Source organism: Corvus cornix, chromosome 20 (genome assembly GCF_000738735.6).
Source record: "Corvus cornix cornix isolate S_Up_H32 chromosome 20, ASM73873v5, whole genome shotgun sequence".
NCBI lineage: Eukaryota > Metazoa > Chordata > Aves > Passeriformes > Corvidae > Corvus > Corvus cornix.
Window position 1 is genome coordinate 6,512,596 of NC_046349.1, and position 27,343 is coordinate 6,539,938.

At 46.4% G+C, this 27,343-nt stretch overlaps 2 protein-coding genes across 4 annotated transcripts; one reads left to right on the forward strand and one right to left on the reverse strand.

Moving 5' to 3' along the window:
- Window positions 1–315: 315 nt before the first annotated feature.
- On the reverse strand, window positions 316–20,506 carry CCNDBP1 (cyclin D1 binding protein 1). Of its 2 annotated transcripts, XR_005603443.1 has the most exons (14): window positions 20,048–20,506; window positions 17,377–19,362; window positions 16,450–16,581; window positions 15,882–16,027; window positions 15,540–15,683; window positions 14,965–15,082; window positions 14,491–14,726; window positions 14,241–14,380; window positions 13,762–13,916; window positions 12,963–13,108; window positions 12,496–12,606; window positions 11,679–11,774; window positions 7,091–9,603; window positions 6,121–6,180 (listed from the first exon to the last, which is right to left on the reverse strand). XR_005603443.1 is itself a non-coding variant. In XM_039563251.1 (11 exons), exons 1-11 carry the CDS (start codon window positions 6,365–6,367, stop codon window positions 600–602), a joined length of 1,008 nt encoding a protein of 335 aa, XP_039419185.1. In that variant the 5' UTR covers window positions 6,368–6,432; the 3' UTR covers window positions 316–599. The 2 variants fall into 2 exon arrangements, 1 of the variants encoding a protein (XP_039419185.1); XM_039563251.1 differs by lacking the exons at window positions 7,091–9,603; window positions 11,679–11,774; window positions 12,496–12,606; ... (8 more) ...; window positions 17,377–19,362; window positions 20,048–20,506 and adding exons at window positions 316–708; window positions 1,077–1,123; window positions 2,098–2,158; ... (5 more) ...; window positions 5,381–5,460; window positions 6,301–6,432.
- A 65-nt stretch (window positions 20,507–20,571) lies between these two features.
- Window positions 20,572–26,973, forward strand: DDX27 (DEAD-box helicase 27). 2 transcript variants are annotated; one of them, XM_039563254.1, is made up of 22 exons: window positions 20,572–20,726; window positions 20,813–20,947; window positions 21,050–21,109; window positions 21,377–21,527; window positions 21,897–21,943; window positions 22,101–22,187; window positions 22,935–23,040; window positions 23,124–23,297; window positions 23,609–23,759; window positions 23,909–24,008; window positions 24,118–24,259; window positions 24,334–24,487; window positions 24,602–24,683; window positions 24,759–24,936; window positions 25,074–25,180; window positions 25,356–25,461; window positions 25,557–25,651; window positions 25,752–25,878; window positions 26,115–26,199; window positions 26,394–26,468; window positions 26,758–26,797; window positions 26,880–26,973. In XM_039563254.1, the coding sequence occupies exons 1-21, from the start codon at window positions 20,631–20,633 to the stop codon at window positions 26,771–26,773; spliced, it is 2,274 nt and encodes a 757-aa protein (XP_039419188.1). In that variant the 5' UTR covers window positions 20,572–20,630; the 3' UTR covers window positions 26,774–26,797; window positions 26,880–26,973. The 2 variants fall into 2 exon arrangements, with proteins under 2 accessions (XP_039419188.1, XP_039419186.1); XM_039563252.1 differs by having other exon boundaries at window positions 26,758–26,973.
- Window positions 26,974–27,343: the final 370 nt, after the last annotated feature.

Below are 27,343 nucleotides of genomic sequence, written 5' to 3' on the forward strand. Positions count from 1 at the left end.
GCTTAGTCTTTTGCCCTACCTGTGACAAAGTAAAGGATATCCTGGAACTTTAAAGTGATGACAGATGTAGCATGTCTCTAGGGATATACTCTTCTCCCCCTACTGATCCTTGACTTGGTAAGGCAGTAAACAATATTTTCTGCTGCTTTCTGAGGACATAAAAAAGAGAAAGCTTGTTCACTGCTCTCTAAGGTTAGACAGGAAATAGCAGCAGCGCAGCACATTTTATAATTATTCATTGGTTTGCTTGCAAAAGAAGCAAGACCCTTTCATTCTGTATATTCTTTGCCTTCTGAAGACAGATAAAGCAACTAATGTAAATCTAGCAATATTTTATTTTTGTTGGAACCCCACAGTAGTTGTAATGTCTGAAGAACAGGGCACATTAAGATGCAGCACTGCATCATCCCAAGAATCCAAGCAAAATGACACCTTCTGCAATGGCAAACGGGCAGCTTCCTGGAGAAGTTTTTCCAAGCAGCAGTAAAGTTCTCTCCTACATTGTTCTCATCATTCTCCAAGCAGCTGAAGAACAGCAAAGTTCACTGGAAATGCAGATGCCATAGCCAGTGGCAGCAACACACGTAGGCACAGAAGAGCTAAAGTTGACCCTGTGTGAAGTTCTTGACTTTGTTCATGTTGTGATCTACTGCACCAGTAAGAAACTGCACCCAGCCTTCCTCTGATGGTGGACATACATGGCTTGTCCTGCAAAAGTGAGGAAATTCATTAGGGAAGCCTCCTGGGTGTGTTATACCTATGCATCCACGCAACACGTGGGAATTGTGAAGTGCTGAATAAACACAGCACTAAAAGACAGCTGCCCCAGCTCCAGAGGGCTTTGAGCAAGGAAAAACCCACACCCCATGTCTGTAGTCCCAAACCCAAAATAAGGGAACCACTATCACCCCTAGCATCCTTTTCTTACTCCCATCCCTTTGTGGGTAGATAGCATCATCATTGTTTCAAATGCCAGCATCTACTGTCTAGAAATAGGTCATCTCTGCCATGAGGCAGAAAGGTATCAACCTTCATAGCAGGGAACACACACTTAGAGAACTGTAGCTCATACTCACTTTGCAATCTCTAAGACTTTCTTTAACACTGAGGCCAACTTAGCAGCCTAGAAAGAAACAAAAGGGAAATAAGGTGAGCCAAGTTTGAGGAAAAGTAGGGTCTGAACAGTACTGGAAAAGAAAGGAATATAGGAATGCCCAAGAGACATGAATGAATAAAACTGCCACGGATCCTGATGCAGAATGGAGTTATCCATCACTGCCATGCTGGAAGTGTCTCCCAATCTACTGCTGGCTGTGACAGGTTAAAAAAAAAACCAGCTGTTTTTAAAGTATACATCAGAATGCTTTTTTTAAAAAAAAAAGGTAAGCCTATTAGAATTGGAAACTGATATTAGAGTACAAAGTTACAAGTGACTGGCTTTAAAGCAATTTGATATTAAGTAATTCTTTTTTATTCCAAAAACATCAAGCCACTGGCCAAAGGCATGAAACCAGGATTAAGAATAAAAAAATTCAGATATGAGGAGATTTGTACTTAATTTATGATGCAAGAGATGTCTCAAAATTCAGCCAGGTTGCCAGAGCATTGCCCAGTCAAGTTTTGAGTGTTGCCAAAGATGTAGACTCCACTGCTTCTCTGAGCAGCTTGTTTCAGTGGTTAAATAAACTCTTACAGTGAGCGTTTAATTTCATAGATAACTTTATTTGAGCAAGTCTGCATTACCCACAGAAAAAAGTACATCTGCAGTACACAGGCAGCCACAGACCTTGCTTTCCTGAGGTTCTGTCACTGGAAATCTCTATGATTATAGTTCAGAGCTAAAGCCTCATGTTGCCAAGCTCTTCCCTGAAGAGGTACAGATGAAGAATGTGTTTCCACCTGAAGGAAGTTAAGTGTGCAAGAACAAAGGGCACTCTTCATCCCAAAGAAATTATAACTGAGGCAGTCACTAACACCCACCTCTCCATGACAGTCCCATAACCCCTCCAATCTGATTTCTTCCCGTTCCTTACAGCCAGGCCACTGTCCCACATGCAGACAGGCAGATACTGAGCTATCAGTACTGCAGATACTCACATTAAGTCGCACAGCCAAGGGGTTCACAGGGGGGTACATGCTCAGTGCCAGCTCATCAACACTAGTCAGAAAAGAGGGGAGTAATGGAAGAAATGTTCACAACTCACAGATCCTGGTTGAAGCCTGCACCCACCCTGAATGCAAGTCAGGAGCAACAGTGAGGTATCAGTTGTACCTATGGGATGCTTCCTACTTCTCAGTCACCTGTGTGTCCCTCTCACTGCGGAGTGAGACATGGTCACAGCTCCACCCCAAACTGCAGTGTATGTTCCTCTTCTGACCCACACCACTCTCAAGAGTTTATGCTGTAATAGTCTTCCTACCATGCCTGTGTCCACCACCCACTCACAGCTCCAGTATCATAAAGGTTGTTCCTGCTCCTCACTCAAGACCTCAAGAGAGACCTGGACTGCTCTAGTGGGAAAAGCAGCATGGGGAGAGCCCTGCTTACCTTGGACTGATCTCATTAGCAATGTCTGCCAGGTCATCCAGCTGAGCAATCTGCTCTGGCGATTCAGCTTTGCCATGGGCCTTCACTGCAGCCAAGACCTTCTTCAGGCAAGCTTTAGAAGCCTTCATTAATCCCATGCAGGAGCTGAGCAGCTGCCGGTCAGCCTCTGACCAATATGTGTCTCTGTTGCCCCGAAAGCCCAGCTCTTCATCTTCCATGATGTCCCCATAGGGATCCTGCCCCTCCACCAGTGCCTGAGAACACAGAGACACTGAAAACCCAGAGCTAACATCAATTCCAGCAATACCCAGGAGGAAAGGGAAAACATAACCTAGACATCCTATAAATAATTCATGGAGGAATCTCAGTTGGTTAATCCTAAAATGACTGGATTAAGAAAAACTAATCCACCACTTTAACAGTGCAAACAGCAAGAACCTGGTGAATACTGCCATTCTTACATGACCCTAAACTGCCTCCCCACTCCCCAGTGCAGGACATGGCTTTATGGAAATCTTACACAAAGTAAACCAGTCTTGACAATAAAAACTTGTTAAAATATATGCATAAAACAATAATCTAGGTCATGTCAGAACAAATTTATATTAAAGCCTGTATGTAAAATAATCCCTGTGTTTCATCACTGAACCACCATAGAGGGTAGGTGGGCACTGAACAGGCTCCCCAGAGAAGTGGTCACAACCCCAAACCTGCCAGAGTTCAAGGAGCATTTGGACAACACTCTCAGGCACATGGTGGGATTGTTGGGGTTGTCCTGTGCAGGGCCAGGAGTTGGACTCGATGATCCTTGCGTATCCCTTCCAATTCAGAATATTCTGAGTCTATGAATCCACCACTGCAGATTCCTCTAAGGTTTAGGGGCTTCCTTACATGTTCCATCTCTTCCACAGCATCCTTGACCACACCTAGACATGCAGCCAGAGCCGACACAACTGCTGCCTGGTTATCTGCAAAAGCAAAAGGATGAAAACTGTGACACCCCACTGTTTCTGATCAGTTTGCAAAAACCTTCACCTAGGTTTGCAGTCACTGTAGGATCAAACTTTTTGCAGAGCTCAGAGCTGCACTGTTGTCATGCAAAGAATCTGACCTAGTTACCAAGCTCATACATTTCAAAATCAGTCAAGTTTTTGAGTCATTTGGCCTTCGTTGTACCAGCTGGAATGCCCTTGCAAAAGCTGTTGATATTCCAAGACAACATGTCCTAGTTCTGTTGCTCTGCATTTACAACACTCACCTCGTGGCAGCTTAGACACTTGCTCACAGGCCTCCCACACACCTCCAGTTGATATGAGCTGTTCCTGAGACAAGCTGAAACAAAATAAAACCCCCAAAGTTAGTCAATAACACCACCGTGCTAGACTTAATTTTCTGCACCAAAGACAATTCACACTAGGAAAAGCTCTGCTGCAAAGATATCACCAACCAGCTTGTCACTAGTATGCCATGTGTGTGTAAAGCCCTTGCTGCTTCCTAACAAGGACACCTGTAACTTTTTCTTCCCTTCTTTCCCAAAAATTATCACAAAATCACAGAACCGTGTGATTGAAAATTACAACCTCTCCACTGGAGCATTGAGAATGGTGTCTGTGAGTTGGATCATCCCCTCCACTACTTCAGTGGTAGCATCTCGAACCATCTTCCGAAGAGTAGTACCTGGTTGAAATTGAGAAAGAGCAAGAAAGTTGTCACAAAGTCACACTGACAGAAAGCAACTGCTCAAGATGAACAGACAGACTGCTCTGCTTGTGTGGATACACTGTATAAAGGAAGTTACAAGTACTTTGAAGAAGGCAAAATGCTTCCCAGTTCCAAAAGAACTCTGGACAAGGATTTCAAAACCTCATAAATTCCAATGCTCAATCAAACTACGCAACTTCCTGCATTATCACTCTCCCACAGATGGAAACCTGCAGCAGCAGACAGATAAGTAGTTCACTCATAAACATGTTCAAAGTCTACAGAATAGTTGATAACATTCTAATGGGATAACATTCTAATTAAAACTCGCTGATACCAGACCTCTTATTAGGCTCTGAAATACTGGGTTTCTCTATACAGTAATGGTGAAAGAACCACCATCCTACATAGTGGTGACTACTTTGCTGTCACTGTCTCACCTTGGCTCTTGGGGAGCCAGTAGTACACTGTGGCAACTGCAAGAATGGCATTTTGGACATCCTCACTCAGCTTCTGGCAATCCTGAAAATGGAGAGGCAAAAGGATCACCCATGAGTAGCACACAGCTGCACCACATTTAGAAAGCCTCACAAGCAATCACTGGCTTTCAGACTGCTTTGAGAAAAGGGAAGAATAACAACAACCAGCCTGCTTGAGAAACAAATATAGCATGAGAAGAAGGCCCAGTAAGCAAGCTGTATGCATTTTAACCTGCCTCATGATTTAGTAACAAAACACTCCCTGGTGGGGTGGTCATACATCAGAGAGGAAAAAGTAACTTGGTTCATTATTCTGAACTGGAGGTCTTTTTTTTTTTTTTTCTCCTCCAAACACCTGCATGATAAACTTCTCTCAATTAATGGCAAAAATGTAGCATATTCTTTGTTAGACCTAAGGTCTATATTCGCCAATTTTCTGTCTCTATCAGCAACCAGCTGTAGCTGTTAAAGAATATAAGAATACTTCTATTTAGCATGTCTCTCTATCTCACAGAAATTAGTTCTCTGGGCAGTTCTTGGATTATGTTAATACACTCTATAATATGCAGCCCATTTAGTCAAGTGAACCAAGAAATACCTGAAGTTTGTCACACACACTGCAATTTCATAGTCTGCCGAGGGTTTCTCTCACCTCTGAAGAAGGTAGTGGAGGCCTTGAGAATGCCAGACTCAGCTTTGTAGCTTCCTGTGATGTTACTTGGAATGTCTGACCTAAAAAAAAATCCAATGGGAGCAAGAGAAAGTAACTTGGGTAAAAGATAACAGAGCAGAGCAGCCGGATGAGCAACAGCTCTGATGCTACTACTTGTTTACCATTACATCTGAGCCATACAAACACATAACCAAATCCCACTACAAAGAAAAATTTCCTGGTGCATTTGTGCCATGCATATTGCTTGTGTCCTGTGTCTGCTTTTTCTCTATTTTTTTTTCACTTGGCTGGTAGCGATGACCAGAACCCCAGTCTGCATCCTGGTTCATGACCCCTTCACCAGGATATGCCAGGAGGCTTTAACACAGACCTTTATAAACCTTGTATCAACAGCTCAATATCGGCCGCTGCTTCGCCACACCTGGGAGTGTCTGGCTACCAGAGTTAGGGTGGTCAGGCACTGGAGTAGGTTGGCCTGGGAGATGGTGGAGTCACCAGCCCTGGGGATGTTTAGGAGGCTGGATCTGGCACCGATGTGGTTTCGGGGTTACAGAGGTAGCGCTGGGTTAACGGTTGGACTTGATGATCACAGTCCAACCTTGATGATTCCATCACTCCATGACGGAGGGCACGTCCCACAGCTGGAGACCCGCAGGGGATAGCAACCCTGCCCCGCAGGTACCCGGCCCCGGCCCCGCCCGGCCGCTCCCCGCCCGTACCTAGCGCGTCCCAGAAGCGCGGCAGCTCGAACGGCTCTCGGCCCTCGCCGGGCTCTCCCTCTGCAACGGCACAGACAGAGCTCAGCCCGCGCGGAGCCGGCCCAGCTCAGCTCGGCCCGACCCCCTCCCGGCCCCGGCCCCGGCCCCGGCCCCGGCCCCGGCCCCGGCCCCGGCCCGCACCTCGCAGCCGCGCCAGCACCGCCCGCAGCGCCCCGCGCACGTCCCGCAGCGGCTCCCGCGCCTCCATCGCCGCGGGGCGGCCCCGGAGCGGCCCGCGCGTCACGTCCGCTCCGGGAGCGGCTGGAACGGCCTCGCAGCCCCGCCCCTCCTCGCAGCCCCGCCCCGCCCCGCAGCCCCGCCCCGCCCACCCCCTCACAGCCCCGCCCGCGCCTCCTACCCCCTTACAGCCCCGCCCACCCCCTCCTCACAGCCCCGCCCCGTCGCCCATCCCCTCACAGCCCCGCACCGCCCCTCCTCACAGCCCCGCCCCGTCGCCCATCCCCTCACAGCCCCGCACCGCCCCTCCTCACAGCCCCGCCCCGTCGCCCATCCCCTCACAGCCCCGCACCGCCCCTCCTCACAGCCCCGCACCGCCCCTCCTCACAGCCCCGCACCGCCGCCCATCCCCTCACAGCCCCGCCCATCCCCTCACAGCCCCGCCCATCCCCTCACAGCCCCGCCCATCCCCTCACAGCCCCGCCCCTCCTCACAGCCCCGCACCGCCCCTCCTCACAGCCCCGCACCGCCGCCCATCCCCTCACAGCCCCGCCCATCCCCTCACGGCCCCGCCCATCCCCTCACAGCCCCGCCCATCCCCTCACAGCCCCGCCCCGCCCACCCCTCCTCACAGCCCCGCCCCACAAAGACGGCACAGCCGCCCAGAGACAACACAGCCCCGTAGAGACAGGACAGCCCCACAGAGAGCCCCGCCCCATAGAGACAACACAGGCCGGTTCGCAGCGATACACACTTAATTAGAGAAGAAGCAAACGGGGAAAGCAGTGGGGCTGTGCCCCTGTGTGCGTCTCTGTGGTAAGAAGCGATGCTCACACTCCTCTACACCAGCCGGCGGAGGTCCTCGAAGTTGAGCATGTTGTTGGCTATATCGGACCAGGCCGCATAGGTTGCCCCATCCATCTCCGAGGCCAGGCTGTTGCTGCTCTCCAGAGTGTGGTTCGTGCCGCCGATGACTTCATGGCATTCAGGGCAGGTACTCCTCTCCATTGCCCCCCCACATTCCCCAATTACATAGATATGTCCATTTTTGCACTTGAACCAGTGGCCACGAGGACAGCCAATAGCACTGACAATCTGCACCCGCTCAGCTTCAGAAATCCCCAGTCCTGACACGGGCAAGCCAGCTTCAATCTTCTTCAGGTGAGCCTTCACTGCAGCCTCATCCTTCTCTGTGAATTTCTTTGTCCCTTCCAGGATCTCACGTGCATGGTAAATCTCTACTGCAATGCCTGCGGGTATCGTCCTACTTGCTTTGCATCTTGCCAAGAGGCTCAGCAAATAAGTCAGTCTCTGGATCTCAGACTGCAGGTCAGCAAGCTCCTGTTCTGTAAAACCGATGCGTTGCTTATCCAGCCATTCTTGGACTTCATCCAGCCTCTTTTTCAGCCCCTTCCTTTCAGTCTCATCAATTTTGTTCATAGAATGAGTTAGGTCTGCTACACGTTTGTAGAAATTAAGCAGGTTCTCAATTAGTCCGATACTCTTTGTGGAGAGAACAGAAGCTTTTAGTTTATCTTCCAACATGGTGTACTTAGAGTATAGATTACTCCTCAGAACACCATTCTTCATCAGCGCAGCCCGCAGTCTCTGTCTGTTAGACTCAATTTCCTGTGCTGGGCCTTGGATTTTCTGTTTCACCCGTTCTATCTCCTCCACCTGCCTTTTCACACTGGTGCCATATCTCAAATTTTTTCTGATGGGTGTCTGACACATAGGGCATACCTTCAGCTTGACGACATCATCATCTTCATCCATATAATGGTCAAGGCCTTGTGACTCAAAGACATGGCCACAGTCTTCAAGCTGTACAAATCGAGCATCTGGGTCATCCTCAAAGCCAAAAAATACCTGAGTGAGTTCCTCGTGGTCGCAAACAAGGCACTTTTTTGGGCAGGGCTCTCCACACAGTCCAACACAGGGATGACCACAAGGCAGTATCTTAGCACAGGGAATGTTGCAGCGAGGCCTGTTGCATGGCTCAGAGCAAAGGTTGGTACACTGGTAGTGCTGGCACTGCCACTCACATGGCTCAGCACAAGGAACACAGCTTTCCCAACATTTCTTTTTGCACTTACTGTGAATACAATAGTTCTGACATGCCTTCTGACAAGGAGGACATTCTGTAGTACAAGGCTCTTGACACTTGTGGGAGCAGATCAAGACACGCGTGCATGGGCTGTTACATGCCTTATGAAATCTTCCTCCAAAGCAAGTATGACAGGAACCTGAACATACATGACCACATGCCAGTGTGACAGAACACTTACTCTCACATTTCACAGCCTCTTCCTGTCCCATCGTAGTGATCCAGCATGCAACTTTCTGCTTGTGGCCACATTTCAGTCTGGCTGTAACCTGTTCAGTACATGACACTGTGCATTTCTGCCCGCAGGAATTCCTGCATGTGTGTCCACAGTTTAATTTCTTCTGGCAAGGTTCTAGGCACTTAAATTCCCTCTCTGGCATATGGCATGGCACCATCTGCGTGTGGCCACACTTAGAAATAGTTTTCTTTACCTTCACCATACATTTGTCACAAGGCTCATAACATGACTTTGGGCAGCGGTGCCCATCTGCACAAAGCACCTTTTGACAAGGCTTCAGGCACTGGTACTCTTTGTGCTCCGGGTCATAGGGGTGACATGCCCTTGTGCAAACATGTCCACAACTCAACCTAAACTCACAGGGACGGCTACAGCCTCCCTCCGGGACTCTGTTGAAGTCTTCACCTGTAGATACCTGTGTCTTGGTTTCAGGGTGGTTTTGACAGCAAAGCTCCAATGACTGGCCAATGTCACCATTCTCCCCAAGGGTTTGAATGATCTTGTTCCAGAGAGGAACCTTGCCAAGCATTCTCATGTTTCCAATACAATAGAGCCCTTTCCTAGCTCTGGATAGTGCCACACATATCCGATTAGGGATCTGCAAGAAGCCAGGTCTCTCCTCTTTGTTGCTCCGCACCAGTGACAGCAGAATAATATCATTCTCCTCTCCCTGGTACTTATCTACTACGTGAACCTTCACACCTTCAAAGATCTTCACTGGCATGAGCTTACGCAGACAGAAGAGCTGGCCAGTGTAAGTAGTGAGAATGGTGATCTGAGAAGGTTCATAGCCCTGACACAAGAAGTATTTGCACAGTTCCACTACAAAGTGGGCCTCATGTGGGTTCTGGTGGCTTTTCCCTTCCTGGATCTCTTGCTCAGGAACCTTATGTTCCACAAAGAAGATGTTGGTTGAGACGCCCTGAAACAAGAGGAAGGATGTCAGAAAGAGAATTCTAGTTTCTGTTGCCCAGCCTGTTTCTATGCCTCTGATTATCCATTCACAGGAAGACTTTTAAACAGATGACTACAGTATGCAGTTACTGTGTACTTAGGTGACTTCCTCTTAAATTTCCATAGGTTATTAATCAAATTCCCATTTCAGATTATTGGTAACATTTCAGTATCCTAATATGAAATCAGTTCCTGTGGGTGATTTTATTCCCTATCTTTCCAGAGATGTTTCTATTGTACCTTTCCAGGTTATACAAAAGAGAACATGAAGTGTTAGTAACATTTCTCAAAGCATATTCATAGTGTGAACAATTTCTTGTTTTGGCCTTGTGGGAAAAAGATATTAAGTTACCAGTGCACAGGGCTTAGCACTTGCCTAAGACATGCCTCCTCTGTTGCTGCAATTAAAAACAAAGCAGCGAGGAAGATTTCTTTTTCACCAGAAAAAAATAGGAATGCTATGACTCCAGTAGTCACTTACCAGCTCGTGGTGACTGCTCACCTGTTCAAAATTCTATTTGTCTTGACGTAGCAGGGACTCTTTTTTTTTTTTTGCCTATTAACTGGAATTATTCTACCCATAAGAAATTATTGTTCTGCCTGCCAAAACCCAGAGACTGATGTTAACAGGAAAGAACAAGTTTTGTAGATCAAAAACAGATCTCTGGTTTTCCAAGGTGTCCATGGTGGCATAGGGTCCAGTGGAGTAGAACCTACGTTGGTTATTACACTAGCTGGGAAGATTAAATTTTGATGCCTTTTAGTATCTCAAGTTTGTTTTAAGGCCAGATGGAACCACAAGGTTCTCTAGAATAGATTCTTGTAGGAGAAATGGGGTAAAATTTGGTGGTCTCCCAAGTCGTTGTGTGTTTTGGGTGGTATTTTTCTTGTTTGTTGGGGTTTTGGTTGGTTGGAATTTGGAGGGGGTTTATTTGGGTTTCTAATTTATTTAACTAAATGATCTTCTACAAAGACTTGATCTGGATTTCAAGATACCAAAAAGGACCTGCCACTTTTTCAGATAGCTTATTCTAATAATTAAATCTTCACTATTAATTTTCTCTTGTCTAACTGCAGTATTCTGCTATGGTTTTCAGTATGCTTACCTCATCCAGTTAAAGAACTTTTAACTAATTAGTACTGGTTTTTTATGAAGACAGATTTACATAGGCTAGGCTACTGTAATCCTATTTCTGTAACTGCCTTCAGTCTTTCTCCCAGGTATTCAGTGGCTTGTGTTTCAGAGATCCAAGGCCATCACTGTAAAAGTGTAACCTTGGCTCAGACTTCTGGGAAAACAGTTCAGTTGTGACAGAGAGCTGTGAGCGAGTCTGCAGAAAAGGACTATGCAAGATATGCAAGGGAAAATGACAGACAGAGAGATGATTGTTAATAGTTCAAAGGTGCAAGAAAAGCACCAACAGAGCGATACATGAAGTCCTGATTAGGATGAGGAAATACAAATCAGAAAAGAGGGAGTGAGTGTTAAGATGGAAACTCAGTACCATTAAGGAAGAAGCAAAGACTGATGCTTCTGACTGATACCCAAGGCAAGCATTCTACTAACTTACTAAATTCTGGCAGTTTATTGTGCATGTTAGATAATAAGTGATTACTTTATACTTGTAAGCTGCATAGATTTTCTTTGCATATGTTGTTTATTGGCAAAATGCCCAAACAGAGAACCCAAGGAAAAATGGTTCCAGTAATTCAGTCACATATCTTATGTTGGAGTTTCACATATTATGCTTTAAGTCTTTCATTTAAGATTTCTTCCTAGCTTTCAAACTCCTACAATTCGTTTGTTCCTCCTTCCATTTCTTACCGTTTTTTTAAAGTCATTGGTATTGGATCCATTTCCAGTGTCCACCATCACCAATGCCAGAAGAACTACAGATTGCTTGCCTAATTCTATATCACATAATTCCTTGATTCAGGTATAAATTTCAATAACTGAATTTGACCTAAGAGTTTGAAATCCTTGAACACTGTATTTTACAGAAACTCATTTAGCCAGTAACAGGGGACAAAAGCAGAACTTACTTTTATATTCTCATATTCCAAGACAGAAGGATGGTTCTCCAGTTTTTGGTATATATGAGGACTGATAAGCTGGGCAATTTCAGGGCGCATGCGGTGCTGAAACACAAAATAGTTTTATCAGTCTTGAGGAAGGAGCACCATATTTCCCTGTCAATATTCTGTTGCTCCACTGTACAGACTGTGGCTGAATACAAGACAAGGATGACTTTTCAGTAAGAGATAAGAAGGGAGTACTTCCCAATCCCTGCTCTCCCCAACCCCATTGCTGACACCACCACCAACTACAGGAGTGGTAGTAGCAGAGTATCTTCGAGAAAATCACTTGGTAAGGTTGTTGTACAAGAATGCTGGTTTCGGTGCAAATCTAAGCACACTTATAGATAACAAAAGCCAGCACTTCACCCTAACTACTAAATGAGCTCTTCCAGGTGCCTTTAATACAGGACTGCCGGTGGTAGAATTAACTTCACCGGGCACCAAGATAGAGGATTATAGCAATTTAGCAGGAAGCAGCCTGAGAAGAATTGTGCTGTCTCACTCTGCAAAGTTCTGGAAGCTTCAGTTGCCACAATAAACCATGTTCCTCACACGAAAACATGAGAACCACAGTGCTGTGGACAATATCACTAAATAACTGAAAATACACTGGAAGTCTGTCTGTGTCAGTTTGACAGCTCCTACCACTCTTCTCAGAAGTTAGATAGTATATTCTTTTCTTTTAGGCTGCTCTTACAGTAGAAATATAAACTTAAGTGTATTGCAAGCTTAAAACAACCTAAATACAAATGCCATGGAGTTTTTTATAGCTCTTCCTTACTTGGTACTTCAGACAGACAAAGGGGAAATCCACTTTGATCAGACGTTCAAAGAGAGAGACTTCAAGGTTGAAGTTCTTGGCCAGGTCATATACATTTGCACTAGGCTGCAACTGAAAGACAAGGGATAGGAGGTCCATGTTTTAGCATTTTTCCTATGTGTTAGTAGGATTTTTCACTCCCATCTTCTGTGACTGGTCCCCCACTGAAAGACCAGAGACTGGATTCTTGCAAAAGTGCTAAATATCAAAGCTAGATACAGTCACAATCAAAGCACATGTAAAATTGTATCAGTTAAACTAGAACACCAGTCCCACAGGAGCTGTACTCTAAAACTACAGGAGATAGGACCTGTGGTATCTGTGGAAGCTGGGGAGAAAAAAGCCTTGGCAATTTTCCCACATGGTGTTTGGTTATACGGTTCTTGTTCATTAGCACAGCAGATAGAGACGTTAGTAATGAAAGTTACCTGCTGGTGATCTCCAATGAGGATGAGGTGCTGGCAATCTTTACTCAGAGTAGTAATGGTGTGAGCCTCAAGCACCTCTGCTGCCTCTTCTACAATGACAATTTGTGGCCTTACGTACTGCAAGATCCGTCGGTACTTGGCAGCACCTGAGCAAGGACAGAAGATAAGCCTTAGGATATAACTACATTCAAGCAATAAGACAAGAGTTTTCACAGAGAGGAGTAGGCTCTGTCTCAGAAGAGACTGGAATTCTTCCCAAGATTCCCCATTTCAACATTCAGCTTTTTGAATTTTAAAACAGCACTATACCAGGGGTGGCTTCTATATGAAGAGTTGTTAAGAAAGGCAGGTAGGGATTAGTCCTATGCCTGCCTTGGTCCTTTGTCAATGCTCTCTTCAGACAAAATATACACTCAATACATTGTTCTACACACATAAATAAGCCTAAATTTTCTCTCCAAAGGGAAATGACACAATGACCTTGACACTACCATCTCCAGAAGGTGCTGTAGGAATAGCAATAGATATTAGCTGTGCCTTACTAAGGCACAAGTGGTGCAGGTCTGTTAGAAGAATGCTGCTTGGGACGGGGGAAGTGCAAAAGGGCACAGAAGCTGCTCACGCCACTAATTAACAATTCTCACAACAGCCCTGTTTGCAAAGGGAGTCAGAGATTAAAAAGCCTCCAGACTAATGCAGAGCCTGGCCCAGGCTGTGAAGCAGCACGTGATAGTAATCTTTCAGCAAAAACATTCTTTAAAGCAATACAATACTGGTTTGCTTCCCAACTCCTCCGCACCTGTAGTTGTCATCCCCACAATTCTGGCCTCATTAAGAATGCAGAGATCTTGCTCCAGCTTCAGTTCTTTCAGTCTTTCTGCTGCTGCCTGATACTGCTGTTCATGCTCCAGAATGTCCTCTCGAATAAAACCCTGGTAAGTCTTCAGCCAAAGCCTGGGAAGAAAGTGCCATTATCACACACTGCAAGGAAAACAGGATGGTGATCCACCAGTTCTGACTGGATTCAGTTCAAAACTTCCCCCGTGTCTTTTGATTATTATACAGATTATTACCATCTGTACTTACATGTACAATGTACATGTATAAATGCAGGGGATGACATTGCTTCCCATGCAGTACAAGGAAGGTAAGAACAAGCATGTTCAAACAAGGAGCTGAACAGATACAGGCAGAAACATGATGGCTTGACACAGTTTGCAAACTGGAACAATCCTAGGAAACACTTGCCTGACAGGCCCTGCAAAATAGCTTTGTCACCTGTAAAGCCTCCAGCGGGAGCTCAGGTCAAGTTGCCACACATCCTGAATAGCATTGGCCTCTAACTCTGTCATTGTGTTTGTTTTACGGAGCTCAACCTTTATCTTCTGCTTAATTTTCCTCCTCTGACCAGGAGTTACCTGCATAAAAAAAAAAAAAGCTCCCCAATAAGCAGTTACAGCACAAAGATTCTTTTGTATTAGCATCCCCATGTTATTCTTTACATAGTCACGCTAATGCATGCAGTTACCTCCCACTGCATGGTCTCATGCAGTGTTCCTTCTTCCTGGTCCAGGTTCATAGCCAACATGGCACTGGCTAGTCCATGAACAGCTCTGTCATCTTCCTCCTTCCTTCTCCAAGGGTTTGCTGTCTTTTCATCCTCAATCACTCTCTCAGCTTCAATCAGGTCAGCCATCTCTGGGATCTCCAAAAGCTCCTCTTCTGCTTCATCTTCCCCCTCTCCCTCTCTTTCCTGCTGACCACCTGTGAGAGTCACCAGTCACATGCAGTAAGCCACAGCCACTCCATCAGTGCAGCAGTCAGATCACTATGTGGACATTAGGGTTAATCTTCTTTCCACTCCCTCACAGTATCACACATCATTCTGTGCTTGTTAAGTAGCAGTGTCTCTTTTCTGGCACACATACACTGCCTAGGTAAACACACTCAGAGTATGCATGTGGGGTGGGTGTCTTTTCAGTGTTTGGTTTTTTTGTTTTACCTGGATTTTCATCCCATATATCCTCTTCAGCATTCTGGATGACAGCAGATACACCAAGTCCCAGCCACTCCAGAATCAATGAGTGTCGTGAACCAATGTGGTATAACTCAGTGTCCTCCTAATACAGGGAAAGTCAAATCAGCCAGGCCTATTGCACTTCAGAGTCTTAGGATGATGCCAAAGCAGCACCTTACAGTAGCGGCAACAAGGACAAGTCTCCCCAAGAGACCCTCCAGAGCTAGAAAGTCGAAACAGCCCTGATCTTCAGAAAGGGCACCCTTCCTCCCCTTCCATTTAAGAAGCTTTCATTTGGGTACTTGCATTTTTATGCTGCTAAAGATCACTTAGAATCTCTGCAGTTTAAAGGAGCAACATTCAAAGCCCCTGCTTGCCCCGCCTGTCTAGACTACTGTCATTTGGCACAGCTTCCTGTTCACTCCCTTACTTGCCCAGTAACCAAATGATGCTATTGATGCTAAAAAGATGTGTGCTGGGGGAACCTCAGACCCATTAGCAGAAAGGATAGTAAGCATGCATCGGGACTGCTTGACTTAGAAGAAAGAGACCTCTCTTACCAGAGCCGTTACCAGGCTGGCCCAGTGCTGGGGCGCCATGTGCGGTTTCAAGTAGTCCTCAGGCAGAACTGCGTAGGTCGTGTACTCCAACCGCTTCGCTCCTTCAAGCAGCTTCTGCTCAATCTCTTTCATCTCACTCATTATCTACTCGTAACAAAGAGAAGGGAGGCAGTGTCACAGAGAAACAAAGTTCACTAACAGCAGAACAAAAAACGGACACAAGAATTAAGAGGCCAAATTCAGCATAAAACAAGGTGGAAGGCCAGGTGTGTGGGAGGTTTATTATCTCCTCCAACGCACAGGCAACCCAGTCCCAGCATCTCCAGGGAGATCTGCACATACATTTTCATAGTCTCTGGGGAGGTAATCTGGGAAGTCGAATCTGTAGATAAGCTTCCTCAGCTCCTTCAAGGTGAATTTGTGCAGGACTCTACTGCTACTCCTGCCCCCAATACGCACTATCCCATCTTTTTGAAATGAGAGTATTCCTGTGAATGAAAGAGAAATATTAGAAATAAAAGGCCAAGCTCAGTTTTCAGCAGTATAACAAGAGGTAGGAGAAACACCCTTTGACTGCATATCCTACAATGGTTTGCTCTGAGTGAAGTTTTTTAAATCTATATCAATGGGGCTAGAGTCACTAGAAATATTCAAACCAAAATGCAGGTTATCATGCCATATGATGAGCAGACTAAGAGTTATAGTATAGTTTTTAATTACAGGTCCTAATAACAGGTTGCCCAGAGAATTTGTGGATGCATTATCCCTTGAAGTGTTCAAGGCCAGGCAAGACAAAGCTTGGAGCAACCTGGTCGAGTGGAAGGTGCCCCTGTCTATGGCAGGTAAGTTGGAACTAGATGATCTTTAAGGTCCTTCCAACCCAAACCATCCAGCTCGCAGGTACTCTTACCTTCCAAGAACTGATCCAGTGCATGGTTAGTGTAGCAGACTATAAGGATGGGACGCTTCTGGTAAGCGCTTTGCCACACGTGCTCATTAGTTAAGAGAGCCTGAACAATCTTCAAACCCACGTAAGTCTTCCCTGCAAAACAAGCTCAAAATCAGAAAAGGGTAATCCACCCTCTATGAGTGCCTTGAAACATAGAATTCATCAAAAACAAGATACAAGACTTCTTTCCAGGCTGCCAATCTGGTCTGTACCAAGAGAACTGACCCCAGGGGTAACTAGCTTACAAAATGTAGACAAAGTAGCGTGACACTGACTTTCTGGCCTGTAGTTGAGCAAGGCCACGGTCTGCAAGAATGTTAGTTTTTGGATAATACAACAGACCTGGACACAGGGTTTTCTCTCCCACTGAATCCCCCAGCCCACTCTGATACTGGCATCATACATGATGCATTTGGCTGCACATGAAACATCCACATACTAGTGGAATGCAAGCAGTGGTGCTTGTTGAGTTCAGGTACCATTTCAAACAATTACAGTTCATCTTGTAATACTTTATTCACACAATGGTTCATGGCTGAATGCTCCCAATGCTCTAACATGCCATGAAGCCAAGTAGGAGAGCACTGCACAGCAAGAGGAACCATGTTCTCAAAGATGATTGAAAACTTCTTCACCCCAATATACAAGCACTGCCAACAGTGCAGCTGGTGTCTACTTGGATCTAGGTGGGCAAAGATCAGATGTGGGTATTTGAGAATATTAACTGACTCCACAGCTCACACTAACTGGGCCACTCAAACATCAATTAGCCACAGGACTAAAGCTTTGGAGACAGTACAGCTGGTTTTCTCTGAACTTAATCTCCCTAGCTGGGGGAATCAATGAGAACTTCTTAAGTTACAAAGTCTTTAAGCAAATATTTCTCACCAGTGCCAGGAGGTCCTTGGATAATAGCCAGCTCCTTGGTGAGTGCAAGATTCAATGCCTGCATCTGAGACTCATCTAATCTCAAGGCTTCCATTGAAAGCCATTGATTGGGATCTAGAATGTAGACACTTTTCAAGCTATCAGGGCACTTCTCTTTACATGAAGTCTTCATCAAGGGTGCAAGGTTGTAGGCAGTATCCTCTGTCAGGTATGCCGGCTCCTTCACCTGTGCATCACATTCCACAATGTACTTCTGGAAAGGGATATCTTTTTCCTGCATTTTCTGCAACCCTTCTAACACATGCCGATAGGCCTCAAAGTAAGCAGCTGTCTCTACCATGAGGAAAGAGTCTGAGGGTTGAACCTCTGCCAGCAGCACCTGGCTCTCTGCATCAAAACACAGCTCCACAATTCCATTGACAAGTTCTTCAGCATTACGATTAGAAACAGTGGCAAAAAGGAATGTTTCAAAGTGATCTTGGGACATGCAGACTAGGGATCCATATAGCAATCGTTTAGAATTCTGCCATTTTACAGACCTCAATGGTTTTGTGTCAAACTGGACCTTGTAAACAATACCAGTTGAGGCACAACGTGGAGCAATAATCCGTGCATCAAAATAGATCCTGATATCATCAAATTTTTTCTTTCTCAAATTTCTGTCCTGGAGGCTGTGCAAAACCTCCATGATACCTTCCCTTAAAGGCCTTACAAAGTCTTCTCTCAAAAGTCGGAAGTGGGTGTCAAGATAAACGCTGGTGCTTTCATATCTTCCAGAAACAAAATTGGGACGTAGAACAGGTTTCTCATTACCGTGTATCTCATCATATGTTGGATAAATGCTCATGATACGATAGCTTTCTTCTTGCCCATCTTGAGGCTGCATAAATGTACAGTTATCAGCCCTCAGTGTGCCTTCACGTCTCTTCTCCTGCAGATGCTGCACGAGCATCTGGACTTTATTGAGATTCTTCTCTGTCTCTTCTGTGATGTCCACACCAGAAATTCTCAGGGCATTTATGGATGCTGGCAAGAGTGTCAAGAGAATGGAAACTTTCTGCACAGAGCTGGCTGGGAAAGTACTTATCAGGTGCTGAAGAAGTAAAATTATGTTGCTGATATGCTCGGGGTACTTATGACGTACAGCAGGAACTACTTCTATCACCATGTCAGACACATACTGTGGCAGACAGATCTTGAGAAAGTTGGACTCCTTCACAACTCCAAGAATGTGTTGGACACTCTGTCTATCCATTTGGGAACTGCATGCTTTTCGAAGCACCTGGCAAATGAGCTGAACGAAATTGTGGTTCATAGTTGTTTGGGAAAGAAGTTCCTTCAACCCAGAACTGGAAGCAAGTGTGGCGACAACGTTTGAGGGGTCTTTCTCAAGTAGACTTTCAAGGAATTTATAGCCAATCCTTCTGGCTTGCCGAGGCTGCTCAGCATGGTGTGCACCACCTGGGGTAGCATTCTGGTAGAAATGAGGATTCTCCTGAGGTTGCATCCTCCTTCTACTACCTTCACTTTCCCACAAACTCCTCAGCCTTCCCCCTCTAGCTCCTCCCTGAGCTTGTCCACCTTGATACCTCCTTCCCCTGCCTCCATTTTCTTGCTCATTCCAGGGTCCTCTGGTCTTCTCACGGGCTTGTCCAAGCTGACACCTCCTTCCCCTAAATGCATTTTCTTGCTCATTCCAGGGTCCTCTGCCCCTCTTATGTGTTTGTCCACCTTGATACCTCATTGTCCTTCCCTCATTCTCCTGTTCAGTAGCTGTGGCTCCACTGTTGGCCTGTTTACCTTGGGTTCTTGGTTCATTCTTACTTGACTGAGGAGCCTTCAAAACCCAACGGCCAAATCTCTCTTCTCTTTGCCCAAGTAGAAGAGTATCATTACTGTCTTGGAGGTTTTCCCCTAACTGAGGTGCCTGGCCTGGTACTTTATTTGTTCTTTTTCTGCCTCCAGTGTCCAAATGAAGTGCATGCCCTTAAAAAAAGAGAAGAAAATGGTTAATTATAAATCAACCACATCAACATGCCTCTCAACAAAGATGAACAAGCATATTGACCTGATAGTCAGCATAATTTGATAATTTGACATCAAATTTTAAAAAATGTTATATTTCCACACAGATTTTCCAATTGTACTCCTTTTTCTAACTGCTAAAAGAGAGTGCCATGCTTAGAGTTCCCTTGAGCTACAAAGACACCAAAAAACAAAACCTTTCTCCACAGAACTGAAAGCAGAAGTAAGAAGGTGAAAGATAGTTTTCTGCACAGGACAGCATTTCCTCGAGAGTGAGTCATTAGTGAAATGGTGACAGAGAACGCCACAGCTGACTTGAACTGGCAGTATAGAGCACACTGAAAACACGGAGCTTCTGGGCAAAGTCCCGCCTCTCGGAGCAGCCGAAAGCACAGCCCGCAGTCTTTATCAGCCTCCCGACAGGACGCTCGGGGAAGCATTTTCTGCTAGCAGGAACAAATAGCAAAAGGCTGCTGCAACACATCACCGCATCAGGGCCCCAAATAGACTCCAAGGGCAAATAAAGAAGTGTTGAAACTCAGCCTTGAGAGAAAATTTCGCTGTACACAGGCAGGGGAGTAACGGATCCCTCTGTACCAGCACCACCCCCAGCGCTCCTGCCCTGCATTCCCCGGGGGACCCTCACCTCTCGCTCCACCTCGGGGGTGCCGGGTGTGAGGCTCCTGTCCAGGACCTTCCATCGCCCAGCCGGGGATTGCTCCGGGTCTGTTCCAGCTCTCCGGGGCGAGGGCAGCTCTGGGTGCTGGGGGCCGTGGCGCTCCTGCCGCCGAACACGGGCGATGCTGCGCTGCGCTCCCCGCACAGCCCGGGAGCCGCCGGCTCTGCCCCGACACCCAGCAGTGCCTCCCCTTTCAGTTCCCCGCAAAGTTTCACTTTCCAGTTCCCCGCAAGTCCCGCCCGGTGGGCAGAGCCCCCGCCTCTCGTCACCGGCCGGCAGCGCCCCCGAAAGGCAGCTTCTCCTTCTCTCTCCGGCTTCCACGGGAAGGGAAAGCGGAGTAGGGAAGCGCAAAGGATGAGAAACACACCCAGCCACCACCTATCCGGCCCTGGCACGGCTGGTTTCGGTTACCTTTCCCGGCACTGCGGGGCGGGGGCAGCCGCGGCTCTGCCCACCCACCCGGGCCCGGCCCCCAGCTCGGCCCGGCCCCCGGCCCGGCCCCCGGCCCTGCCCAGCGCACGCGTGTCCCGCGGGGTTCCGGGTCACAGCCATGGCCACGCTGGAGAGCCTCGGCCTGGTGGGCACCATCGCCGAGGGGGACGTGGTGCCCGTGGATTCCGAATCTGGCGACTCCGAGGATGAGGAGGTGGGGGCCGAGCCGGCGCGGGAGCCGCGGGTCGGGGCGGTGCGGCGGGGCCGGGCCGCGGTCCTTGCTCACGGGTGTTACCGCAGGAGCTGCGCCGGCCGCCGGGCCCCAGGCGGCGGGGACCCTCCGGCGGGGTCTTCAGCGCCGAGTTCGTGTTCGGGGAGGCGGAGGCCGGCGGGGAGGACGCCTGGACGGCGGCGCTGCGGCAGCTCCGCGGCAAGGTGAGGCCTGAGGCCGGAATGGAGCTGCGGCGCCAGAGGCCACAGCACGCACTGTTCTCCTGGGCTCCTCTTACAGCTTCCCTGTTGTGATTTTCTGCCTAGAAAGCAGCTACGACGCTGGATGAGAAGATTGAGAAAGTGAGACAGAAAAGGAAGCTCCAGGTCAGGGTCTTTCTCATTGCTGAAAAGACTGGTATGTGTTTGGCCATTCCGTCAGCCACAGTGCTCTGGCTGCAGCTCATCACTTCAGCTGGGTTTGCTGCCACATGTGATGTGTTGCTGAATGGATAAGGTTGCAGAATTATTAATTATTAAAGTTATGCAAAATCATGGTTTTGTGAATGGGCTCATTATAAACACAGGCTCATGAAGGATTGAAGTTTCTTTTTCATCCTTTCTTTTTAAAACATTTTTATAATTTTTGTTTAGGAAAAGGAAGCTAAACAAGCAAAAGTGAAAGATGAAGATGCGGAGGCTGAAGATGATCAAACCAAAAAGGAGTGTGAGGATTGCAGTAGGGATGAAGAAGATGTGGAGTCTGAGTATTCACTGGATGATGAAAGTATCTTCGCAAAAGCAGGTATCAGCAGTACACACAGAGATGGTCAAGAACCTGACATAGTGTTGGCTCACTGGAGAAGAGTCTGTAGTGAAGCCTTGCTGAGAGTGGGCAAGAATCTTTTATATTTTGTTTGCCTTCTGCAACATTCCTTCTGATTTTAATCAAGCTTATTTTGAATGGTAGCCATAACAGAACTCATCCCTGAAGAAGGATATTTACTTGGCAGTTTTACTCCATTCCATGCCTCTACTTGTTTCTGAGGCTTCTCCCTCAATATCTCAGTTGAGAGCAAAAAGAATGAGGTTACAAGGTTAGGACAGTTCACAGCATCTTGTTATGGGTTTAGCTGTGCTTGTTAATTCCCGTCACATTTCTCTTTCTCTGCAGACAAGGTCAAAGTGAAGGAAAAGAGGAGATCAAAAAAGGGAGAAGTGGTAAGTGTTAAAAACTAGTCAAATTTCTCCAGCATTTCTTGTGGAGGAATTCGCTTTGGTTAACAAATGGTAGCTCAAAAACCAGCCCAGAGCCTTTTGATAACAAGTTGTGTTGCTGCTTGTGTTGTTCCAGTTTTGTTGTTATTCCTGTTTCTAGGAACCAGAGAGCTTTTTTGAAGATGCCTCTCAATATGATGATAACTTGTCATTCCAGGACATGAATCTTTCACGACCTTTGCTAAAGGTATTTACCTGGTTGATTTATTACATGTTACTCTGAAAAATGTTGAACAGCCTCCCTACCACCAACTAGAACAGTCAAATTCCTCTTTGCTTTGCAACCTCTCTGACAAGGAAATAATCTGGAAGCTAGTGCGATAGTCCTTTAGGAGCTGTTATTACAGATTAATGGAAACTGTTCTTTGATTGTGTCAAAGATTGAATGTATCGACACCATTTTGAGTGGGACTTGTCACAGCATGGTTAAGATTGTAAGGGACCTTGGAGGTCATCTTGTCCAACCCCTGCTCAAACAGGGCCCCCTAGAGCTGCTGCCCAGGAATGTGTCCAGATGGCTTTGAATATCTGCAAGAATGGAGACTGCAACCTCTCTGGGCCCCCTGTGCTGGTGCTTGGTCACCATTGAGGTGACAAAGCAGTTCCTGGTGTTTAGAAGGAACCTAAACACATATATTACTGTATTTCAGTCTGTGCCCATTGCATCTGTCTCTCTCTCCATCCTCTTTCCACCCTCCCATCAGGTATTTATTGACATTGACAAGTTTGCTCCTGAGCCTTCTCCAGGCTGAACAGTCCCAGCTCTGTCAGCCTTTCCCCATATGTGAGGTGCTCCCAAGCCCTTCATAATCTTCATAGCCCTTTGTTGGTCTCTCTCCAGTATGTCCATGTCTCTTGTACTCAGGAGCTGGACACAGTACTCGTGGTGTGGCCATATCAGAGACAGAGTTTAATTGCTCTCTCTCCTTTGTAGGCAATCACAGCTCTTGGCTTCAAGCAACCAACCCCAATTCAGAAGGCTTGTATCCCAGTGGGTCTTCTGGGAAAGGATATTTGTGCTTGTGCTGCCACTGGGACAGGTAGGGGGTTGAACAGGGCACTCTAGAAACAGAGAATTAGCTATTCACAATAATTGGTAACCCTTCTTAATTTTTTATTTCAGGTAAAACAGCTGCCTTCATCTTGCCTGTCCTCGAGCGCCTGATTTACAAACCTCGTCAAGCTCCAATAACACGTGTACTGGTTCTGGTGCCAACACGAGAACTGGGTATTCAGGTGCACTCTGTCACAAAACAGCTGGCACAGTTCAGCAGTGTCACAACTTGCCTGGCAGTAGGTGAGTGTTAAGTAATTTATGTGAACTGTACAGCTCACTGTAAACCACTATATGGAACTGGGAATTCTGTGTTGTAAAACTGGAGGCTGTATGGTTATTATGCTTCTAGTAGACATATTGTGGTTTAAAATCTTGCTTTCCAATGTTGTGCTGTTCTTGTTTACTGGTTTTTGAGAAAGAAAATATGGGGTCATTTCTGGTTTTGGATGTTGTTTAATCTGAGGTGCTTCCCATTCCTCAGATAACATGCATCCATGTACTCTGCTGCAGTGTGCTCGGAGGGTCAGCAGTCTGTGTTCCCTCTCTTTCAGGTGGCTTGGATGTGAAGACTCAGGAAGCTGCTCTGCGCTCGGGGCCAGACATTCTTATTGCCACTCCTGGGCGACTGATTGATCATCTCCACAACTGCCCTTCTTTCCACCTGAGCAGTGTTGAGGTGCTGATTTTGGATGAAGCAGACAGGTAGGGTAAGCAGGACAGCAGTGAAAAACATGGCAGTTTTCTACCTTCCTTTCCCCAGGCTATCAGGCTGTCCTTGTCCAGCCTTATATAATGTTTCTTGGCTAGGCCCAGGTGAAGCTGCCTTACCTTGCTGTTTTTCTCCCGTGTAGGATGCTGGATGAATACTTTGAGGAACAGATGAAGGAAATAATCAGGTTGTGTTCCCACCACCGTCAGACAATGCTTTTCTCTGCCACAATGACTGAGGAGGTAAGACAAGCTGCTGAGAAGCATATTGAGGCAGGAAGTTGAATAGGAGTTTGTCAGGTCTGTTACCAGAAATCATGTGGACTTCTTTTTTCTTAACCTGTTTTTGTAGGTGAAAGATTTGGCTTCCGTTTCCCTGAAAAATCCTGTCCGAATTTTTGTGAACAGCAACACAGATGTTGCGCCTTTCCTGCGGCAGGAATTTATCCGGATCAGACCCAACCGGGAGGGGGACCGGGAGGCCATTGTAACAGGTCAGTGATAAGCCGAGGCAAGCTGGAATCAGTGAGTGACTTTGGAGCAGGCTTCTGAGAGGACTTTCTTTCAGCTCTGCTGACACGAACGTTCCAAGATCATGTGATGCTTTTCACCCAGACCAAGAAGCAAGCTCACCGCATGCACATCCTGCTCGGACTGATGGGCCTGCGGGTTGGGGAGCTTCACGGGAACCTCTCTCAGACACAGCGGTTGGAATCACTCAGGTATTAGCAGGCTTAGTTGGCAAGCCTAGCCTGAAAAGAAATTCCAAGCTGGAAGTTTTAGGACGGAAGTAGATAGCTGCATTCACTGCTAATGCATTTGCTTTCTCTGCTCAGGCGCTTTAAGGATGAGCAGATTGATATCCTGGTAGCTACAGATGTGGCTGCACGTGGACTTGATATTGAAGGTGTTAAAACAGTGAGTATTTGAAATACTGAGCTTTTTAATGAGGCCTTTCATGTTGTTTCCCTGTTAACACTGTTTCTGTCACAGGTAATCAATTTTACCATGCCTAACACCATCAAACACTATGTCCACCGTGTGGGTCGGACAGCCAGGGCAGGCAAGGCTGGTCGTTCAGTTTCACTTGTGGGGGAGGAAGAGCGCAAGATGCTGAAGGAGATTGTCAAGACTGCTAAAACAGCAGTGAAAGCCAGAATCCTCCCCCAAGGTATGTGCTTCACTAAGGTAAAGAGCTGGAGAGAGTACACAGGGAATATCATGGTACAGAGGGACACTAAAAGGTGCTGAAAAACAAGATGAACTTTGCATGAGCTGCCTCTGACGTTCACATGGTATTGTTTTCAGATGTCATATTGAAATTTCGGGAGAAGATCGAGAATCTAGAGAAAGATATCTATGCAGTTCTGTGCTTGGAGCGTGAGGAACGTGAGATGCAGCAGTCAGAGGCCCAGGTAAGCAATTTTTTAAATATCTGGTGTGATATAGTCCATTCTGAGGTCACCCTAAGTGTACTTAACTTGCTTACTTTAGAAAGGGAAAAGAATCTCTCAGTTCCTGCATGGGAACTGTTGAGAGAGGAGTATTTTTTAGCCACCATGAGCTCACGTCTTGCCTGAATTATCACAGATCAACAAGGCAAAGAAGCAGCTGGAGACAGGAAAAAAAGAGACTGGGAGTGAGGGTGTGGAGCGGAGCTGGTTCCAGACCCGTGAGGAGAGGAAGAAAGAGAAATGTGAGTCGTGACGCTGTTGCCATGTTAAATTCTATAGCTGCAGCTGGCCTCTGCTCTGTGCTTTAAGAAGTTCTTTATTCTGTTTCTCTTTCCAGTGGCTAAAGCCCTGCAGGAATTTGACCTAGCATTACGAGGGAAAAAGAAAAGGAAGAAATTTGTACAGGACACACAGAAAAAAGCCCAAATGACAGTGAGTTCCTTTGTGGACAAGTGAGACCCTGGGTGGACTATCATAGTTTTCCCTTAGCAAAGCTTCACATCACTGAAACTTGTATTTTAACACCTTTCAGCCTGAGGAAAGATCACAGTTTGAAATCTTGAAATCTCAAATGTATGCTGAGCGGCTGGCAAAGAGGAATCGCCGAGCAAAGAGAGCCAGAGCCTTGCCAGAAGAGGAACCAGCAGCAGCACCAGCAGGTAGAGACTTTTGTTTTACAGCTAACTTACTTTATGTCACTTACTTTGCTAGAAATAGTTAAATTAGTTTGTACAGAGGGCAGCACTGATTTTTGAAGGAATGGCCACAAGTGCTGGCCAAGGGTCTATGTTTGCAGTCATTTGCCTCATGCTTAGGCTAATTGTTGTGTTCAAGAGTACTGTGATGATGCTGTGGCCTTCCATTTACAACAAATGTTCTGACTATTGTTGGTTAGGTCCCAAGAAGAAGAAGAAACTGTCTGTGTTTGACGAAGAGCTGACCAACACGAGCAGGAAGGCTCTGAAGCAGTACCGTGCCGGGTAAGGTCTTAGCAGGTCTACGTTAGTGCAGACTGTAGTAGATGAGAATTTGCTTGCATCTCTCTACTTCCTCAGGGATACTTTGACTGACAGTGGGGAAAAAAAGTGGGCAGGGTTCTTTTGAGAAGTACGTGTCCTACTGCTGTAATTCTGTGACTTGTCTGACCTCTCCTCCCTCCCCTCTCTCTCAAAAGCCCATCATTTGAAGATCGAAAACGCCTGGGTATTGCCCAGCGCAGGAAAGGAGGAAACTTCAAATCCAAGTCCAGGTATAGTTCCCTTTACTTTCTTGTTCAAGTTTTGGGGCTTTTTTTCTGCTTTCTTCTTCTTCCTCCTCTTGTGTTTGTTTAAAGGCCCTTGCTAAAAGGTTTGTTGGTTCTGCAGTACCCAGTTATGGCAGGTCTGATGCAGGGGGTAATCAAGGATAGTGCCTTTAACAGCACATTCCTAGGCTCCTACTTGGGAGACCATTTTGCCTAGAAAATGCTCCGTGCTGCTCCTCATCTGTCATTGAGAGCTGGGCTGATAGAATGTCATTTCAATTATCTTCTCTTTCAGGTACAAGAGAAAGTAAGAACTGTTGGCAATTACCGAACAGGTAATTTCAGACACGCTGTACAGGCCCTCAGTTTTTTGTACTGCAAGGAGATAACTTCAGTAAAATTGAAGTTTTTCTTCAGATTCTGGAATAACTTTGGGATGTTTGTCAATGCCTGGTTGAAGACTGAAAACATCTGTAGCAGCCCATGCAATAAAGGATTATTTTTCTTTTAAGAGGTTTTACTCTGTTTTATGGATAGCTGGAACAACTAAAAGGTGGCACATACATTGGCAAAAACTGGACAATGCTTTGTTCATATACTTATGTGATCTCAAATAATTAATAGAGCTGAAAAGGATTTTTGTGGTCCATAACCTATTTCTGTAATAGGAAAAAAAGGTTGTTCAAACTACCTGTCACAAAGATGGCTTCTTTAATTTTTTCCCATCTCTGCTCTCCCTACCTGGTTTTTTTTCCCCCATCAGCCTTGCTCAATTTCATTGTTATGCCTTAATAAGGAACACAGGCCAACTGTTCATTTCTGAGCTGTCCATACAAATTAAGCATTTTTCTTCAAACCTGCTTTTCTGGGATGACCCAAGT

Bases quoted from the DNA above. Each gene is read 5' to 3' on its own strand.
- CCNDBP1 (XM_039563251.1), bottom strand. From the start codon at position 6,367: ATGGAGGCGCGGGAGCCGCTGCGGGACGTGCGCGGGGCGCTGCGGGCG. The intron at 3,517-3,806 runs GTGAGTGTTGTA...TTGCTTTTGCAG, and splicing joins AGTGTCTAAGCTGCCACGAG to ATAACCAGGCAGCAGTTGTG. The intron at 709-1,076 runs GTGAGTATGAGC...TCACTTTTGCAG, and splicing joins AAAGTCTTAGAGATTGCAAA to GACAAGCCATGTATGTCCAC.
- DDX27 (XM_039563252.1), top strand. From the start codon at position 20,631: ATGGCCACGCTGGAGAGCCTCGGCCTGGTGGGCACCATCGCCGAGGGG. The intron at 20,948-21,049 runs GTGAGGCCTGAG...TTTTCTGCCTAG, and splicing joins TGCGGCAGCTCCGCGGCAAG to AAAGCAGCTACGACGCTGGA. The intron at 21,528-21,896 runs GTATCAGCAGTA...CTTTCTCTGCAG, and splicing joins AAGTATCTTCGCAAAAGCAG to ACAAGGTCAAAGTGAAGGAA.